This window comes from Gouania willdenowi, chromosome 4 (genome assembly GCF_900634775.1).
Source record: "Gouania willdenowi chromosome 4, fGouWil2.1, whole genome shotgun sequence".
NCBI classification, from domain to species: domain Eukaryota; kingdom Metazoa; phylum Chordata; class Actinopteri; order Blenniiformes; family Gobiesocidae; genus Gouania; species Gouania willdenowi.
The window spans coordinates 30241910-30263008 of NC_041047.1; the positions used below are offsets into that span (position 1 = coordinate 30241910).

Genomic DNA, 21099 nt, shown 5'->3' on the forward strand with positions numbered 1-21099 from the left:
AATATAATGTTGTAGCTCAATAAAGTTACTCTACTCTGATCTCCTCTACTAGATTTAACATTGGGATTTAGATTTCAATTTAATATTTAGATTAAACATATATTTTTTACAAGAAAAAAAAAATTGATTTTAAAATAAGATTTTGTTCAACAATTTGCGTTTAAAAATGACTGCAGTCAAGATGTGATGTAAGCACGGGGAAAGGGCCGGATTTGGTCCCCGGACCTTGAGTTTGACACGCTATAGACAGTAAGAGTGTCATGATGCAGCTTTTTCACTTTCGATACAACACCGATATTGCAGCCTTGAGTGTTGGCTGATACTAGGGGTGTTGAAAAAAAATCACTTCGGCAATATATCGTGATATTACGTCGCACGATTCTTGGATCGATTCAAAATGCATCCATAACGATTTTTTTTTTTTTTTACCTTTATTTTACCAGGAAAGTCTTTTGTACGGTGGCTGGGAAGTGTCAGGTGAATGCATTTACAGAAACGAACACTAATGCAAACCGGCCACAACGGAAGTGTTTCCGACGGACCGGTATTACAGTCGGACAGTCGGACGGGTATTATGATATGATAGCCTGATATGAAAAATATAAGAGTATCCTAATCAACTTTCACTTACTTTCATACGCGTTTCGATGTCTTCTTCTTGTTCTTAACTGTTCTGGTGGGTTAAAAACATCTGCCAGAAACGTGTCCGTCTGTAATACCCTTCCGTCGGAAACACTTCCGTTGTGGAAACACTTCCGTTGTGGAAACACTTCCGTTGTGGCCATTTTGCATTTGTGTTCGTTTCTGTAAATGCATTCACCTGACACTTCCCAGCCACCGTACTTTTGCACTGCTGGAAACATTGTAACTGCACAAAGAAGTGCTCTGAAACCTGGACATATTGACCAGCTTGTGTCTTTTCAATAAAATCTAAAAAGAAAGTACTAACTTTCTGCATTTATTTGTTGTTCTAAGCATATATCTCAGTTAAGTAGCACTAAAGTCATGTTGCACTAAAGTCAAAGTTGGTTTAAAAGCCACAGGCAGATGGTATGTTATTCATTTATTTTAAATTGTTGGCACATGGCATGTTAAAGCCAATGTTTTGAGTGTAAAATATGCCAATAAAATATATTTCATACATACTGTTCTCATGAAGGTGTACACATTTACAGATGAGTTGTTTCTTAAGTCATATATAAATATATTTAAAAAATTGAAATAATCTCCTTATACTTTAATATCAGGATATTTTGTATCGTATCGTATCGTGACCTATGTATCGGGATATGAATGGTATCTCCAGATGCCAGGCCATACACAGCCCTAGTAGATACTGGTATCAATCCCCTATGACAGCAGCACAAATCATACTAACTTGTATTACTGGTTATGTAGTGTAGGAAAATGATTTTTTTTCTGTTATAAGTCTGAAGATGATATAATCCTACATCCTCACAGTGAGAAGGCCTGCACGTGGAGCCATTTGTGTGCATGTGTGGGATCAGCGTCTTGTCTCCTTGTTGGACTGGTCTCTGTCCAGGGTGTACCCCAATGTTTGCAGTGTGTGTGTGTTTTCTGCTCTCACCTCAATGATCCATCATCCTGTTGGATGAACACACTGATAATCAGTTACAGTCGCTTGTGCAGAGCACCATGGGTAATAATATACTGTATAAGGCAGTGACTGTTCGTACCGTTGTCGTATCAATATACCAACATTCTATCCCCTATTTGGGCAGATTAGGTCACGTGACTAAGACTAAACCTAACCCTAAAAATTGTTGCAATATTGGGTTATAATAACCTAACCCTAAGACGTACGTGTACTTCGGTAACCGTACCAATAGCACTTGGGGCTGTCTGTACGGCAACCGTACAAATAGACACTGTCTAATATAATACCCATGATGCAGTAGTGACCACATCAGTTGTTCCACTGTTTACAGATTGTCAGTGTTATCTAAAGCAGGGGTTCTCATCTGGTCTCACTTTGGGACCCACATTTTGCCATTTTTTTTTTTTTTTTTTAGAACTCAACCAACCAAATTTAGTTTTTCTGAAAACAAACACATCTATAATCTTTTTAAAAACATAAATCTATATATTTTCCTCGGACACGTTTGTCAAAAGAAAAGTTCCTTTCAAAATAAAAGACAAGTCCAACATGAAAGACAATAAGTATGAACAGTATTTATTTTTGACCAGTTGTCCACGACCCATTTTTAGGTCCCAACCCACCAGTTGAGAATCGCTAATCTAAAGTTTATTCGTCGAACAAAGACTGAAACGACTGAAAACTCCTTTTTTGTTTCTCCCTATAGTTGAATTTCTATGTGTACGTCCATTACCACTAACTGGAGTTTTACTCTTTTTTTTTTACCATGTTGGTCATTTCCACCCGTGTTAGTGCTGAAAAAGAGGCTCATTAGACATGTTTCTGTTCCATTATGTGAGCTCTGCTTTTATTAAAATGACTCGCATGCTTCCAACAGTTTAAATTTGATCAAGTGTGAATCTCCAGAGTGGACGCCTGAACCTTCCCCCAGTCCTTCCAGTTATGACGTTTACCTCACTGCACTTCTTACATCCAAACACCAACCAAAGCCAAACCTCAGACAAGTGAACTAGTCATATTCCAGCAAAAAAAAAAAAAACCCCTCTCTGTGCATGACATGAAGCAGAGTATAACAAGCAGAGTGGTCTCATAATGGGAAACAAATGTGATGAAGTCAGACTGAGGGCTTTAAACTGGATCTTTTCCTTCTTTTTCATGATCCCCACATAGCACAGACTCACGCTTGTGTATTCAATCAACTTATTTCCATGGTAACCGTTGCTCTGCAGGGAACAGGGCTCAGTACAATGACCTCTGAGGATGCCTGTCAGTGTTTCTCATGGATGCTTACCTCTGTCCATTGTCTGTGATTCCCCTCCATAACCAAACCACCTCCACATACTGTCACATGAGTGTTGGTAATAATATTAACCAGGGTTGGGGTCAATTATAATTGTAATCATGTAATTGATGATTAATTACAATTATTGCATGATTATAATTGTAATTTTGAAAGTCTGTTGCTATCAGAATCGTAAATTAAATTGTAATTGAGACGAGATAATTGATTTTTTAACTGTGATTGCCATGAAAATTTAATAAAAATTGCCAATTGTACGCAATTTAACGCAAAACTGAGGAATCATGTTTTGTACAGTTCTTCGTAAAGTTCTATAGATATGTAGTTAACAATTATTTACAATTACATTGTTTTGCTGCCATTGTTGTTTTGTTTTACATTTTATTTGAATTTTTTTTTTACATTTTATTTGAATTTATTTATTTTTTACATTTTTTCTAATTCATGTCAGTCCCACAGTTGATTATTTGCACTATTATTCTATGTTGGCATTTATTTTTGTTCTTACTCTTTAGTTTTGCTATTCTATGGTGTCAGTTGTTCAAAACATTTAATCTGGATCAAAATGATCCGTATTTGGAAATCTCATTTTTTGCTACACAGGATCAGGTAATCCGTCTTACTTTTATGCCGGTTTTTCAAAGCAACATTGAATTGGATCAACCTGAACACAGTTTTCAAGATGACCAAATCTGTATTACCATTGCTCCAAGGGGGTATGTTACAAATCTAGATTACCTCTTAACTTCCTGGATTAAATCAGTGTGTGCTGGAAAAGCTCGCTAACATCTTATCGAGCTAAATCATCATGGTAACTTATGCTGAACGACTAACCTGTTCGCGAGCAGTTTTTTTTTTTTTTTTTGACGAGGATCTGATCTTGTGCTAAAGTCCCGCCTCCTGACCAATCAGATCTCTTAGAAAGCGAGTTGCCCAATAAAAGGTGATGTGTGAACACGTCACTGTGTGGATCTGATCTGACAGCTGACGAGAAAGAGAATATTTAGACATCGATGCAATCCTTTAATTTACGATGATGACATAATTTAGGAAACAGATTTATATCTGATGACTGATAAAGTAAAATCAATAAAATAAGTCTGTGTACATCGGGTGCTTTCACACCCATAAATTAATTAATTAATTAATGTATTCTGTGGTGATGCAAAGAGCCTCAGTCCTGTAGATAATATAAAACATAAATATATTCCACCATATGATGTAGGCTGATCTGTATTAACGCAACATCAGAGCCACTGACAAGTTAAAAAGAAAAGAGAAAGTGAAACTGATTCTCTGTTTATAATCTCGCTAATTTAAATATTAATAACTAGGGATGTAACGATTAATCGTAAGGCAGTTAAAAATCGATTCATAAGTATCACGGTTGATATCGATTTTCTGAAAATTGAATCGCAGTACTCTTTTTAACCAGCTATCCGGAAGTGTTGGCGGCGGGCGGAGTCTGCTAATACTTTCTTTCTGGCCGCCTTCTACTCTTAAATATATTCATAAATGATTCCTTAACCCTTTAGCACCGAAAGAATATCTGTAATATTACGTGAATATCTGTAAAATTAGCTCTGTCTGCTAGTATAGCATCTCTTCTTCACTGCAAGATATCTGCATGCCAACCGACCACTGGGTTACCAGCGCTCTCAGCTGGTCCAAACAAATATCTGACGTAAATCAGTGCAATGACGGTTTTTTTTCTTTTAAGTCCAATTGTTTAGGCACAAAATACATTTTCAGTTGCACTTTTAAAAAGAATAAGAGCTATTATGCAGTTTTGCATTGTTTATTATAGAACCAGAATTTAAATTAATAAGCTTCTTCTTCATTTGTATCATTCCTTTATTTATTTAATTCAAGATTTATTTTTAGTTAAATTGCATTGTTTTGAATAGTTTATCAAGGAATTCTTTTGACAATGAAAAATAAAAGGAAAATAATACAGTATTTTCTATTATAAAAAAATAAAGGAATATTTTTCAATCATCATTTGTCTACAGTCCCATTTTGTAAAATAAATCGTGAGAGAATCGTATCGTGAACCCAGTATCGTGAATCGAATCGTATCGGGAGTTGAGTGAATCGTTACATCCCTATTAATTACGCTCATCAATTCCTGCATTAATTACTTTCTGCTTTTATTGCAGCAACAGTGTTGTTTCTGATCTGAATTTTGTATTTTAATTCTTCATATTCTTAAAGAATTATTCCTCATTTGTGACGTTCTACAGTTCCCCCGTGTGATTGGTCTGACGCTGTAATATCCACCTCCGTCACTAGAGGGCGCCGGTTAACCAGACTGAAACCAACAGCTTACCTCAGCCTGTTGTGATCTAGATTCGTAGGACAGCTTCTCTCTAATTAATTCAGGATATAATGATCTAGATTTGTAACATAAGCCCTAAATGGGACAACATATCACAATGTGAGCTACATCTATGTAAAGAACAACGGGTAGAAGAGCCAACATGGTGTCACTGTAAGTGTTTTCCATTTGGAAGCGTCTCCTAGTATGTAATACGTATCCATATACTGGCATTCTATCCGTACGAAAGATGGTGTTACTGGAAGTCACGTGACCATTCTGTGCAGTTTGGGTTAGTTAGTCCGGAACGTAGTATAGGTTAGGGTTAGGGTTAGTTAGTCCGTATTGTAGTTTAGGTTAGGGTTAGGGTTAGTCCGTAACGTAGTTTAGGTTAGGGTTAGTTAATCTGTAACATAGTTTAGGTTAGGGTTAGGGCTAGTCCGTAACGTAGTTTAGGTTAGGGTTAGTTAATCTGTAACATAGTTTAGGTTAGGGTTAGGGTTAGTCCGTAACGTAGTTTAGGTTAGGGTTAGGGTATCGGTAGGGTACCTGTAATCATAATCAAACTGTAATTGAACATGGATAACTGAAAACATAATTGTAACTGAAAAATGTCATTGACCCTAACTCTGATATGAACAGTCACTGATCAATCTTCTTCATCAGAAAAAAAAAGCTTTTTTTAAATTTACGACACTGGAAAATAGAGAATAAATATAAATCTGGCTGAATTTACAGGAGGGAATAAAATGTAGCCGTTCACTAACAGATCAGCAGCTGTTTGTGGAAACAGCTGTGATGGGAATGATGGCAGACACACTATAGCTGCGGTTCTTCAGCGCTATGTCATGGGAAAACATGAGTTCTGCCTTAAAAGATGGGAGTGTTGTCCAGGTGGTGGAGGGGGGAGGGGGGTTGATCAAAATGTTCCTTCAGGACATCAGTACGTCTGGAAAACCTGCATTTCACCACAAACACACAGTTATACTTGGAAACATATTAATCAATTACTAATTAATTAGATAACGTTCCCAGGACTTTAAGCTCCTTTATAAATAACTTACACTATAGAATTTTACGACCCCTTAGACCAGTGGTTCTCAAAGTTTTATGGCTCAAGTACCCCATTTCTCTTATTTCTGATTTCAAGTACCGAGCTCGTTTAAAATAACTTTAGAGGATAATGATGGAATGAACGAGTGATAACACACATTTTAAAGAATCTCATTTCATAAATAAGTGGAAAGAAAGTATAGATATACAGGTGTTTAAGATTGTGTTTTAATTTAAAAAACAAACAAAAAAAAATAAATCTATTTTCATTTTTCAGAAATTTCAGCTGACTCAACATGGGGTCCCTACCCCAAGGCTGAAAAACCCTGATTTAGCACCTCATGAACAGATTTTTTTCTATAGTTTTTATCATTTCCGTTCATCTCACGCCTGGTATTATTTGTATATTTGCCACTCTCTCTCTCTCTCTCAAATAATAATGGTATGGATTTATATGGTGCTTTTTTTGAGGAAACTCAAAGCGAGCACAGAAACCATTATTCATTCACACCAGTGGTGGTAAGCTACAATGTAGCCACAGCTGCCCTGGGGCACACTGACAAAAGCGTGGCTCATTCATGCACAATTCATACTAGGAGTGTCCCGATCCGATATTATTTTTCCCCAATTAATTTTTCATTATATTAATTCAATTGTAGAATACTGTAGATATTATGTTGAAGGTTAAAGTGTATGTAACCAATTGATTAATAATAAATGGATCATACCTACTGTTGTTGACTATTGTTCTCTTATTCTCTTACTATTATTATTTTATTAAAGAAAAAAAAAAGTATGATTCATGCTGATATCGAATCAATATTGTATCGACTGATACGAAGGCTTCAATATCGGTATCATATCGGAAATGGAAAAGTTGTATCGGGACATCCCTAATTCATACCCAGTCATATGAGGCAATGTGGGTAAAGTGCCTTGCCCAAGGACACAATGACAATGACTGGGATAGAGCAGGATTCAAACCCCCAACCCTTCGGTTTTTGAACCGCTTTGAGAAACACTGCAGTAGATGAGCAAGATTTTTCTTTCAATGCGTAACATACAGTCATTGAGGAAATGATTTTGCTTTGTTCCTGATTCTGAAAATAAAACAGAGGCAGTGTTTGATTGTTTGAAATCCAACTTAAACACATTTAGGACACAAAACCAAACATGAAAATGAAACACCACACAACTGTGACCTCCTGGGAACATTTTACTTTTAATGTTATAGATTTTACCTTTTTTTTTTTTTTCTTACAAAAAATGTGCGATTCCCTTAAAGACTTCAGAATGTTTTTCACATATTAAAACTTGTGCCAAATAAGTTGATTTCACTGTTTTTAGACAAAAACAAAAAGACTACAGTTCAACAATAAACAAAAAATTATAATCAAGTAACTCATCTTGGCATGAAGATTTAAATCACTTAACGTTGTGTGTTTAGTTAATTAAATCTATGGAAATAACCGGAAAAATGAAATGCTTTATGGGAAACTGATGTGCAGCCGACGCATTGGGGCGAGATGAGAAAAGGTTTGACAGTGCACGTTCAAGGCTCACATGTGAAATGAAAAAGACACTCAAGTGTAGATTTATGGCCTTAGAAAGAGGTGTTGGTTGCCAAGACGATAGAGAGAAAGACCTGGTAAATTAATTAAAAAAAAAAAAAAAACAACTAAATCTTAAAAAAGGGCCTAACAGTGATTTGTACCATCTTCACACCACATTTCTACAACATTTTCCAGCAGTCAGTTACACAGTGGTCCCCTTAAGTTAACTATAACCAATAACACTAATCAAGGCATTAACAAACACACACGCACACAATAGCCTGGGTCACATGTTCAAACAGCACCATTTGCATGAAGAAAGTCTCAGGAAAACTGACCATGGAACAGACAGAAATTATGCACAAATGAATGAAATGTGTTGGAGGTAGGCCATCATCATCATCAGAACCAACACTGGTTTACTGCTGTAATGGTGCAAACTGGGCAAAGCTTGGATCCATTTGATTCCTCAGAGCAGAAAATTTTCCTTCGCTACATCCAATAATTAGAGTCTCCATTACACCACTGATCACCTTATTCCTGGAGGCTCTACTGCAAGGCTGTCAAACTCATTGTAGTTCAGGGGCCAAATACGGAGCAGTTTATCTTAAGAGGGCCACAGATTTTAGGTGGGTAAAATGAATAAAGTAATTATTGTGCTATGGTTAGCACTTCCACCATAAATGTACAGTATATGGCACTGATAATGTCAAAGTGACAGATTTCAGTCTCTGCAGGATTTTCTTATGTAACATTTTGTAAAACGATTTGAAAAAAATGGCAGGATTTTGGAAAGATTGAGAGATCTTGTAATAATTTGAGATTAAAAATGACCTGCTAATATTGTGGAGTTTCATTGAATGTGTGTAAAAGTGTGGAGTTATCTACAACTTCATTAGTTTAATTTGTACAATAATACATGGTTTTTCTGACTTTTTTTTTTTTTGCTTTCTGCTGCAGGCCGAATTAGATGCTCTGAAGGGCCAGATTTTCCCCCTGGACCATGAGTTTGACACACTACTACTGTCTACTGTCAATACAATTATGAGCTGAACTTTCTGTGAGAAAAGGAAGCATATGGCTAATTAATATTAACAGAACATCCTAAAATGAAATCTGTGAAGATACACTATTACTTTTTTTTTTTTAACAAATATATATTATACATTTTATATTACAAGATAGAGTAGATAAAAGTTAAAGTTATGGTTTGATTAGATGTGAATATTAAACGCTATTGCTTCATATTTAATCAATTCTTTGCACAGAAAGTAACACCTTTAATCAGGTAGTAGCAACCACAGGAATAGGGTGAACAAAGTGACACCCATTGCCATTGGACGTCTTTTACATAAAGCTGCTGAGACGATAAATCACGTTTTTAAATTCTACCAAATACTGATGCTTGAGTGACATTTCTGCCGTTTTTAATGAATTAAAAATTGCATTTGTTGATATTGTGGCTTCAGTTTCGTGGAAATTTAATGAAAACACCGCAAACATAACAGGATAAAAATGGCATCAAGTGAATCAATGTTTTCCTCGCCCGGCGAAGAAACTTAAGAAATAACGGGAAGAATTAAGTAAAAAATATTTCAAGACACTTCAGCGTTGTTATCAAACATTTGTGCTGTTTCAATGAGTTTTGAATAATAATAACAGTTTTGACATTTTCAAATAAAGGTTAAATTTTTTTCTCCCTTTCTGTGGTAGAAACCTTTGATTTATTGACGTATGAGGCCTACAGGTGTTCATCATCGTCTCAGCAGCTTTCTGTATTGCTCTTGTTTTACCTCATATGCCATAAAGGACACACTGAGCGCGTGTGAAATGATTACAATGAAAGGTCATTAGTGAATGAAAAAGGTGCAGGTGTGGGATCTAACAGACAAAAATATGATGGGATAACAAAACATTTTATACTTTTCTGATGTCAATGCTGCTCTCAATTTATGTTTCTTACGTTCCCATTGATAGTGGGATTACGGTAAATACCTTTCAAAGTTGTATCGGAGTCTTAAAAATTGATTTTTATCGATGTTTGTTTTGTTTTTTTGTTTTTTTTACCAGGGATTATCTCTACTTAATAATTCATTCATTCAAAAAGAGGTAAATATAAAACCTCTGCGATCACAACAGCATCTTACAGTGATTCAAGTCAGTCCATTTAAAATCACTAACAAAAAAAAAACACGTACCCGCTAAAACAGAAAGTCAAAGATAAAGGGCTCATAGAGACTGATTTAAACTGACCTCAGGGACTCACTGCATCTCTCCACGCTATTTAAGGCAAATGTTCTGTGCTTTAGCAAAGCAGGCGTTTATTGCCACGAGTCACATTAGGAATGGGTTCTGGTGACTGCGTCAGGTTGGTGGTGTGTCACAGTGACTGAGAGCAGCAGGGTCAGCCTGTGTGAAATAACGTGGTGGTTGTGCAGCTTCTCTGCTCAGCAAAGGCAGAGTGTATAAAGTTAGGCAGTATCTGGCATGGAGTGTGTGGGACCTTAAAAAAAAAACAACTTTTTCTCCTACAAATTGCTTTGCTAATAGTAGCAAATATTTGATCACTGCAGGAAACAGCCCTTAAAACTGCCACTGTGACCACATCAGGAAGGACTGGGAGCCAGTGAACGCCACATGGAAGTGTTTAGCGTGTGAGGCAGTGAATTGTAGCTGCGAGAACGTCATCATTGTGAACCTCTGACAATGTTCTGCTTCACAAGATGCATTAACAGCTGACAACAACAACAACAACAACAACAACAACGTAACTTTTCATTTTTAAACAGAACAAAGCCGAGGTGATGTGGCCTCGGGCTGATGTGCTTCGTTTAACCCTTTAACGTGTGCACTCGGTACAAAGTGAGCCTGTGTAATAAGTTAACATGAGTAACTAATGAGAACAGTTCATATTGGTTTGTTTTAGGACTTTTCATATTTGTGTCCTTATGTACAATAAAGTGAGATACAGTACAAGGCACACATGAACCAGCTGAGAGAAACAAAGATATAAATAACCAAGGAAAGTCCATGCGCTGCTGCTTCTACTGGTACCACATCCTCAGTCTGCTGAGCTCTGATGGGATGTGTGTGTGTGTGGGTGTGTGAGTGTGTGTGTGTGTGTGTGTTAGATGCTGTCTACAAAGCTGCCTGGGAACAGGCCGGTCCTGCCGTTCCTCTGCAGCGTTCCTTTGAACCAGCCATCCTCCCTTTTCCGATGAACAAATACAATGTCGCCCTCTTTAAGTTCGAGCTCGGCCTCACTCTGGGGAGGGTAGGACACCATCACCCTGTACCTGTAGAGGGGGGGGGGCACTGTGTGAGACAGAGACTGCTACAATAACTGATGTAGTGTTTATGCTGCGTTCGATTGGACTTGAAATGCATAAATATACAAGTCATCAATTTGGACTTCTGAGCTAAATGCGTTTCATCCAGTGAGCTGGGACAACATGACTGGCCACAGTAAGCTGGTGGCCATCATGGTGCCTTCTGGTGAAATATATAAGCTACTTGAGGCTAAGAGAGAGAAACGTCATACAGGGTAAGTTAAGGTAAGACTTAAATGCACCAGCGAGGTGAATCCTACATGCGTCACTAGCTGCGTTTCCATTACCCCTGGAAATGCGCAAAATGGTAATGAAAACACTCAAATATCACGAAAAAGTTTTTATGCTTTCATGAGGAGGAATTTGAGACGTTTCGATGCTGAAATGTGTTGCAAAAGTGCTATGGAAACACTTTATCCGCAAGTACACGTTACAGAACGTGACTTACATGGTCACATGATCATTTCTCTCCGAGAAAACATGGCACAGTACGTGTAGACAGAAGAGGAGACCTAGACTTTTCTTAGCATTATACTTGATAGTTATTACTGTTATAAGGAGGTCTGGAGCGTTCATCTTTCTGCAGAAAAGTCTCGCGGGATGAGATTTCACTGGAGTTACGGGGCAAAATTATACTTTGTCGACATTTGGAAATATCGCTTTTATTTTGCAAAAATCTGCGATGGAAACCTATCTATTGACTCATAGACTATAGAAAGAATGCATTTAACTATACAGGCATCATTACTTGCACAGAGCAGCGTTCAAATGAACAGAGTGGGGATGGAAATACCACTACAGAGTTATTCTACACTTTTAGCAACACATATGCCAAATTAGATGACACATAAAAGTAAAAGTTGAGGAGAAAGTGACTGTTTACGTCTAGCGGTCTGCGTCGCAATTGTGCTAAAACGTCATTCCTTTCGACTCTGGCTGCTTGGGTTCAAAGACCGTTTTATTGAACTTTTCCGATTTGTTCTGTCAGATTTATCCAGGTTCCGAGTGCAACCGAATGCAGCATTAGCACCTGAAACACACCTCTCACATATGATGGGACGAGCGTCATGGTGCTGAGACAGGAGGGAGGAGCAGGGTTGGCGAGGAGGGGGGGCGATGGGGGCACACCCATCCAGGGGACTGTTCTTCCTATGGGACGACTCTGGAGCTGATGATGAGGAGGAGGAGGAGGAAGATGAAACAGCAGGAGCAGCAGGTTCAGGCTCCAGGGAGGTGACTGAGCCAGAGGGGGGAGAAGACTCGGGGCCCGAGGCGCCGTGGGGGCCCTCACCTACCGCAGCCAGCTCCGCTTCCAGGGTGGGGGAGGAGGGGGGCGAAGGACGGGACTTCTTCTTATTAGAGGACAGCAGCTTCAGGAGACTTTTCTTTTCTCTCTGTGGAAATAGCAGAGCATCGTTTGTTACGTTAGACACCAACAGGAACCAACAGGATCTCAGTGGGTGTATTTTACTGCTGCATATGATGCAATACTGAGTCTTGTGTGTATGCGAGTGTTAAAAACAGAACATGAAGGAGAAAATGTGCACACTAGGACTGTTTGTACTATTAATAAAACTCTCCTGAGGAGGTTCAATCATCTGTGAGAAATGAAGACTGATTCTCCTCCAGGATAAAACACACGAGGAGCAGAGAATAAAAATAGAAGCTGTGACAGACACCAAAGGAGAGACGGTTCCATCGCTGACACTTTTTGTCTAACCTTGGCATCTTTTTCCAGTCGACAAGCGAGAGAGACACTGTTGGAGGTTGGGTTGAGAGCAGAGCTGTTCCCTGAGCCCACGGGCAAGGCTCTCAGAGAGTCGCCCTCCAGAGACGCAGCGCTCACATTGGGCGGGGTTAGTGAGACGGCGGCGCAACTCAGGGCCACCCCGGCCCGGGTGCAGCCCTGAGCCGAGTTAAAAGAGGGCTGCTGGCACACTGCCAGGTGTGGGATGTAAGTCACGGGTGTTGCTGACTGGATGGGGGTCACTGCAGCTGTGGGCCGGTCCTGGCTGTGGCATGCAGCTGCAAACCAGAAATGAAAACAATGAGACGTCACCAGGTCCATCAGCTGAGATGTTGGGGTCACTGAGTAGAGCACCTGTTCTGACGGCGTTACGAGCCTGGTTCACCGTCATCTGGGAGCTGACGTGCAGAGGGACCTTGGGCTGTTGTCCTGTGGCAGTCTGAGCAGATGTGACCACAGCTGCAGACGGGGAGCTGGCAGCTGGCCCCGGGACGACGGACCCGAGAGCAGCCGAGGAGGAGCTGACGACGCCCACGCCTCTTCCTGCCTGAGAGCAAAGGCTCATGGGTACTTTGGGCTGGCTGCTCCCAGACACCGTCCTGCAGAAGGAGGACGAGGACAAAAGAGCTGCATATTAATGTACTTATGGTCCTCAGTGTGAATGTCCTATATGTTTGGAAACGAGCCCACAATTAAAAACTGTAGAGCAGTGGTTCCCAAACAGGGGTACGTGTACTAGGGTGGTTCACAAAACTAATTTTCACCAGATTTTTTCCTGATCACTTTTTGTCTCATTGAGATTGTACCAAAAATGGAATCAATTGCTGATCAATCGCTGCACATTTAGGGGTGGCACACTTTTTAACAGAGGTACAAGTAACGGATTTCAAGTACTCACGTTACTGTAATTAAGTTGCTTTTATTGATAATTGTACTTTATGAGTATATTTCTAAATCAGTAATTTTACTTAATAAGTAAAGTAATTTGTTACATTTCTACACCAAATCGTTACTGAGTAAATTATTATTTTTTGTTTTAAACTGATCAACGGACATTGTGAAACTACAAAAAATGAAATAACAAGACAACAATCAAATGCATCAATTTCTCTGAGAATTTTTATTTTATTTTAGATTGAATTCATTGATGTTATTTTATCTGAGAAAAGAATTGTACAAATTGACAAACCTTTTATTTCATACAGATACCTTTGTGGAAAATAAATTAAGAACAAATTGTGCGAGATTTGATCTCATCCTTTTTAAATTATGTTTACTGTATGCAAGGGAACCATGGCAAGATTTATTACCAAAAATAAGCAAAGTAACTAGTAACTTTTACTTTGAGTACTATTTAATTAATTATTTTTTACTTTTACTTGAGTATTTTATGTATGACTTACTTGTGCTTGTACTTGAGTACAATATAAAATCAAGTAACAGTACTTCTACTTAAGTAGAATATATCAGTACTCTTTATACCTCTGCTTTTTCACAATGGTGAAATTTTTTCTATTTTCAGAAATAGTGTTTGAACTGTTCTAATGTTCTTACTTATTCAGTATTAATACAAGGATAAACTATTATTGATGAACATACCTTTATATAGTTAAAGTTTCTGATATCTGTGAAAGTTACACATTCTTTGGTTGGACAATGAAATGTGTGAAAAAGTGTGCCACCCTTTACGGACGTTATATTGACTAAATGTTGACAGATGTTCAAATTATCAATTAAAAACAAGGCAAAATGCAATCTGGCAAAATTTGGAAAACTTTTTTTTAATAGCATTATATTGTGAACCACCCTAACGTGTACAGGAAACATTGCAGGACGTACTGGAAAAGATTTAACAAATGTAAAAATAATCTTTTTAGGCTTTTTGTTTTATTCACCACAAACTAACAGTACAATTACGCAATAAAATACTATATTTTCTTGTAATTTATTGAAACAGGAATGTTTTATGCTAAAGAGGAGGCCATTTCATCACACTTCTGACAATAAGAGATAATAATTAGCTACATTTTACAAAAGATACCGTATTTACTATTTAAGTTGCATAGTATTTTAAAAAAAATGTAATTGAATTTGTAGATTAAGCCTTAGGGAACCAATGTTAAGGGTTTAGGAGAACCCGCTGTTCCACAAATGAAACAGCAAATATGAAATTATGGAGAGGGTACTTATGATTTGAAAAGAGGGTAAACATAATTTGCCAAAAATGCAAAGCGGGTACACGTGACAAAAAAGATTGGGAACCATTGCTGTATAGGATAAAACAGAACAAATTCATCTCCATCAAATCTCTGGATACCATTGAAGGTCTGTGACACATTGTTGTTGCTGCTGCTGCACTGTTGAACTTTTCAAAAACAAAACTGCCAAAGTGCAACATTTCCAACAAATGACATCATCGGGTTAAACTCATACTATGGGAGAGTGGATCTTTCAGCTTATTCTAATTTGCCACTCCTGTGGGAGATTTAGACTTTCAAACAAACAACGGAAAGTACAAACCACAATGTTGACCTGACAAAGCAAACACTTTTCCCCCCCCAACATATTCCTCTTAAAAAAAGCAACCCAAGAGCAGTGTTTTTAAAAACAGAATCAGTATTCCTTTTAACAATAAAAGAGAAACGTGACCGTATAAATGTGGGAACACTGGTAGAAAATAAAGACTGGCCTTGTTTGGCATGAGACAGAAAGAGGAAAGTTACATTTAAGGATTTTATGTGTCCGAACAACGTTGAAAAGTTTCTGTTCATTTCATGTTCATTTGTGGAGTAGAATTATGGAACAGAATGAGTGTGGAGCTCAAACAATATTCAAACATAATTCAGTTTAAAAACGGGTATAAAGAAATGATTTTCACAAGGTACAGGAATGAATCTGATCACTAATCACCAGTTGTTTTTTCTGTTTTGTTGATTAGCTATGGAATATTTGTGAATATGTAGATTGTTTAATGATAAATGGGTAATTAATTATATTATTAATTGTACTTAAAAAAGCAAAATCGGTAGTGATTAAAGGGGTAGGATTAAATAAGTTAACATATCAATGGTCTATTTCTGTTGTTGTAATTCATCATTTTTCATTTTCTAAACTGTTGTTCTTTTATCATTTTATTTACATGTTCAAAACAAAGACATCAATCAAAGTGATTGGACCTGGCATGCGGGTGTGTGTGGATGTGACTCTGCATGTTGACAGTGAATGGCTGACCTGCTGACGGGGCTCATGTAGTTCCCGGGGAACACTCCAATCTTGCCCGTGTGCATGGAGGTGCCCTTGAACCAGCCATCCTGACAGCGCTCCAGCACCAGAAACATCTCTCCCTTCCTCAGCTCCAGCTCGTCATCCTTACGGGGAGTGTAGGGGAACATCGCTACGTAGCTGCAACCAAAACCAAGCACAGGAAATCATTCACTACTACACAAACACAGCCGCGGCTAACATGGCTGATTTTGTTCCCTCGAGGAAGTAAAAGCTGTTTTGAGTTCATCCTGCTGTCTGGCTCTGTGTCTGTCATCATCTCCTCACAGGCCCTCCAGCAGAGACGGTGCCCTTTGACCCACAAAAAATCAGCACCAGGGGGAAAGACAATTTGTAGGTCATTTCTAGTCTGAGGCGCAGAAAGGGGCCTGTGATAGCTGCAGAGCACAGAGGGAGGCTCAGCTGGGATGTTTTCAGCCTGATTTCGGCATCATCAGGGGAGGGGAACAAAAAAATGCCTCAGTCCGATACGCTCATACTGGCTGCACCAGACACGAGCACTGAGAGAAAACAGGCAGGGGCGCATCTAATGCTCTAATTCTTATCAGGTGTGCAGACTGTCTCAGGGGGGAGGAACGAGGCTAAAGGTGTGTGTGTGTGTGCGTGTGTGTGTGTGTGTGTGTGTGTGTGTGTGTGGGGGGGGTTTGAAAGTCAGGGGTGATCGAAAGGATCCTTCAGTGGGGTCCTGGAGAAGGTCACCCAGGAGGTTTACAGCCTTTCACTGGAGCACAAGCCTACTGTGTGTGTGTGTGTGTGTGTGCGTGTGCGTGTACTAGGGTTGGGCAATATGGACCAAAACTCATATCTTAATATTTTTTCTCAAAATGTTGATATACAATATAAAACTCTATATTTTTAATTCAAATAAACCAAAACACTATTCTAGGTCAAATTTGCTGATGCAAAATGCCACCCAGGGACATTTATTGACAAACAGAAGTACAATATGTGCCACTTTAGCCTTTTTCTCTTCTAAGAGACAGCACGTGTGAGTGACTTCTGTAGTGTGGCTTGTTTAGGGGAAGTTCAGAGTTAGGACACACTCAGCAATGGGCTATATGCAAGCATCATTTCCGTGTTTGGCGTAAGGATGCAATGATTTTTCCGGTTGCGGCGTTCTGAATGCGGAAGTACCGGTGTTCATAGTTTAAGTTGCTGCTGCAGCAATGGCAGATGTGGTCAAAGAGGACCAGGGTGCTAAGCTGCCCTTGTTGATGCCGGGTAGCTTTTTATTACGTTGTACAACTGTTTTAAGTATTAATTTGTGATTGTGTTTGTAGCTCTGTGTACGGACGCATCACATGTAAAATAACACCGGACTTCTCGGTGCACAGTGGACTCACCACGGCTGTCGTAAACAGGAAGTTACGTGTACTCTGTGTTTTTATTGTATTTTTACAAAATGTACACTCTGTATAATGTAATGAAACAATACAAAAATGAACACGTAAATGATCTGTCTCATAAAAATAAATAAACTTCCACTGGGAATCGACGAGAAAAACTAAATCCATACGTCCGCTGCATTAACCACTTGGCCACTGATCAGCTCACTATTCTAATACTGGAGGTCGCAGGGGAAATGCTGTGTTTCAATGTTAACTTGTGACCGCGATTACCTGAATTTACACATGGAGAAGCTATCTCAATGATTCTTTTTGTTCACAAATGACTAAGAACCTTTTTTTAAACAATCTGTGGTTTTCAGCGTGGTGCCTTCACAGAACTATAACTTTGTTTGTCCAACACCTTATGAATTCAGCTATCCCATCACAGGTTTAATCACAGCAGACGTATGTATTGTATTCAGTGTTTGGAATAACGGCGTTTAAAATAACTGCGTTCGGTAACGCGTTTGTTTTTGAGAAACATGGTAATCGAACTAATTACTTTTTATGCCGTTACAACGCCGTTATCGTTCCTGAACGTTAAATATGGTGCGTTACATGTAATGATAGAATAAACTGTAATCTGAAAGCACCCCTGGCTTCTTACTCAGCTGTAGTGAGGAGGTGGGTTAAAAACAAGGTGAGCGATTATGATTGGCTAAGGCAGCGTCATGTTTCATGCTAGCCAATCAGAGCTAGTGTTTTTACTCATGTGCCAGCACAAGCGCCACACACACACACACACACACTACAGATTTGATGAAGCAGCAGAGATGGTGAGCGTGGAGCAATCTGATGAAAAGTTGTCATTTTTAAGGCGGAGATACAAACACTACTTTAAATTAATTGTGGTCAAAGACAAGAATGTGCATGTGAAGTGTTCATTATATCCAGGAGAAAAGACTTCAGCGACATCCGTTGTAAACAACTAAAATTTAATGAAGCACCTACAACAACACGCATCTAAAAAATCTGAATTATTTGACATAGAGCAACTTTTTTTTTTAACAGTAACGCAAATAGTTACTTTCCTTGGTAATGAGTTACTTTTATTATAAAGTAATATAATTAAATTACTAACTCAGTTACTTTTTGGAACAAGTAGTGAGTAACTATAACTAATTACTTTTTTAAAGTAACGTTCCCAACACTGATTGTATTCAGCGAAACAGATACTATGACCTCATTAAATTATTGTATTATTATTGTAAATCCACACAAATACAGTGATGTTGTGAGAAGAGTTTTATACATATATATATATATTTATTTATTTTAACTGAACGAGGCATTCTTTCTCGTCAATGTCAACTGGTGATCCACTTCTGATGGTCGCAACGTCCCACAGTTTAGTATAATATATATAAAAAGGTATAGCATTTTAAAACAAAATGAGCTATAAATGATATAAAAAGACATATTGATAAAGGCAATATTGTGTTTTTTCATATATTGCCAAAATAAAAAACTCAATATATCTTAAATCTCTATATATCGCCCAGCCCTCGTGTGTACTGACACATGTGCGTTAGCAGCCTAAGACCTTCAGTGCATGAACCACATGTGACATTTGGGAGCACATTTACCAAGATGACAGATTTTTAGTGTAGCTCTGTTTTTATAACTCACACTGTGGGTCTTTGTCTCCCACTTTGGTCACCCGTGCTGGGGGAGGGTCTCTGTCCGGCAGTCAACGAATATGCTGCTCCGCTGACGGACGACTGCGGGGGAGGCGGAGGTGGTGGTGGAAGAGCATCCTATGGGAGACAAACGAAAAATGTGATGTCAACTGTTAAAAAAAAAAAAAAAGAAAAAAAGGGAAAACCTTAGTCACATTCACTGTTTACGTCATCTCCGAGTTTAAATAAAGCAAAAGAAAACAAAAAGTAAGACGATATTTCAAAAACAGAGGGTGTTGCGTAAGCAGTGAAACCACATTGTTTATGAGCAACAAAGGGAGGAGGAGAATGAGAGATCAGCTGTCACTTGGTTATTCCCTGCAGTTTGCAGTGTACTTTGGCAGAAGCTTTAGTTTTGTTCCCTATAACAATGATTGGACCCTGTTCTGCTTGTTGCTAAGGAACCATGTGACGAAACTCAAAAATCCATTGCGGTATTTAGTGGGGAACACATGATATGATGACATGCTCGTAGTCACGCCACAGAGCATTGACCAACCATGAGCTCTACGCAAAACTCTTGTTTTCCAGTGTGTATGAGGTCAAACTCCAGGATCCTCCACAGCTTCATTCGCAAACTGTTATGCAATCATATGAATGAGAAATCTGTGTTTGGAAAATATTTGTACAAATAAAACATTGAGCTGAAATGAGTGGAAGGTTCGCAGCAGAGCGACACCAATCTTCCTAAGCTCAGTGCTGGCAGTAATAGCTTCTATGACACACTGCAGGGAGGAGAGTGGCACTCTAACAGCTCCCGTGTGTGTGTGTGTGTTTGTGCCAGTGTCCATGTGCATTTTCGTTCGCCTCCGATGCTTGAGCCGTTTTAATTAGGCTGCCTCCAGGCTGGGGAAATCATCTGTACAAAAACATCATGTAGGGTTCCCAAGTGAAGCGGAGAGCACAACCTTTTGTGTAAACATTCCTGCTCATTCAGAAACTCCACATGCCGGAGCATACAGGGACGGACAGGCAGGAAGTCTGCGTGCTGTTTTTGTGGGAGCTGAAGAAATAATGTTACTTTTTTTTTGAAGCAAGAGCACATTATAAATTTGTTGGGAGGTTCCTCACTGGGTCTCATCTTTTCATAATCTGGTGACTAATAAACTGTATATTCTGGGGTCAATTCCCAGATTCTATGCAAACAGCTTCTTTTGATAACCCCAGGACTCAACTTTAAAAATAAATCACCCCATACAACTGAAATTGATGCACAATCTTTACTTTCTTCTCGATTAAACAATTAATTTCAAGCAGTTCGTATTCATTTTAAAATGTAAACACACCCCCTGGTGGCTGACCTGCCACTAGGGGGAAATTCAAAAAATGCCTTGATTATGGGCATTGCTCCTAGAGTAGTTAGGACCTGTCAAGGAGCTGTCAATCAATGCTCACTAAGGGCTGTGAAAAGCGGAAACCTAGTCCCTCCTCCCATCCTTTATAGGAGAGGTGGGGCCAACAGTGACGGTCAGTGATGTCACTGATTCAAAAAGACGTCACTGATCTAATCTCAATAAACTACCTTACTTCAGACATAATCATATATGTACAGAAAAAAGTGGTTTAAAGTTTGTGTAAAGCAGAAATAAATTAGTGTTATGAGTTTGTCACACCACAGAAACATGTGTCATTGACCAATGAGCCAAATTTGAAAGATGAAAAAATTGCTAAGTATATAAAATTAGGTCTCAAAATCACGGAAAAACAAGCACTTCTCTCTGCTCTGAAAAGCTGGGGGCGTGTCATTTAGAGGTGCTGGAATCACACCCACGTGCGGGAAGGGCGCCGCCTTCGTGTATTGTGTCTATGGGAGAGAGCAGTGTGAGCGCGGCG

The 21099-nt window shown here is 38.8% G+C and overlaps 1 protein-coding gene across 2 annotated transcripts in view; it reads right to left on the minus strand.

Annotated features, from left to right (window-relative positions):
• Positions 1-8753: 8753 nt before the first annotated feature.
• sh3rf1 (SH3 domain containing ring finger 1) overlaps positions 8754-21099 on the minus strand; it is a 52613-nt gene continuing 40267 nt past the window's right edge. For both annotated transcript variants that reach the window (XM_028445183.1, XM_028445182.1), the window contains exons 7-12: positions 19217-19344; positions 16149-16319; positions 13272-13516; positions 12891-13195; positions 12212-12564; positions 8754-11137 (exon numbers count right to left, since the gene is read on the minus strand). In XM_028445183.1, coding sequence (XP_028300984.1) covers positions 10969-11137; positions 12212-12564; positions 12891-13195; positions 13272-13516; positions 16149-16319; positions 19217-19344 — 1371 coding nt within the window. In that variant the 3' untranslated portion in view covers positions 8754-10968. The remainder of the gene's footprint in view (positions 11138-12211; positions 12565-12890; positions 13196-13271; positions 13517-16148; positions 16320-19216; positions 19345-21099) is intronic.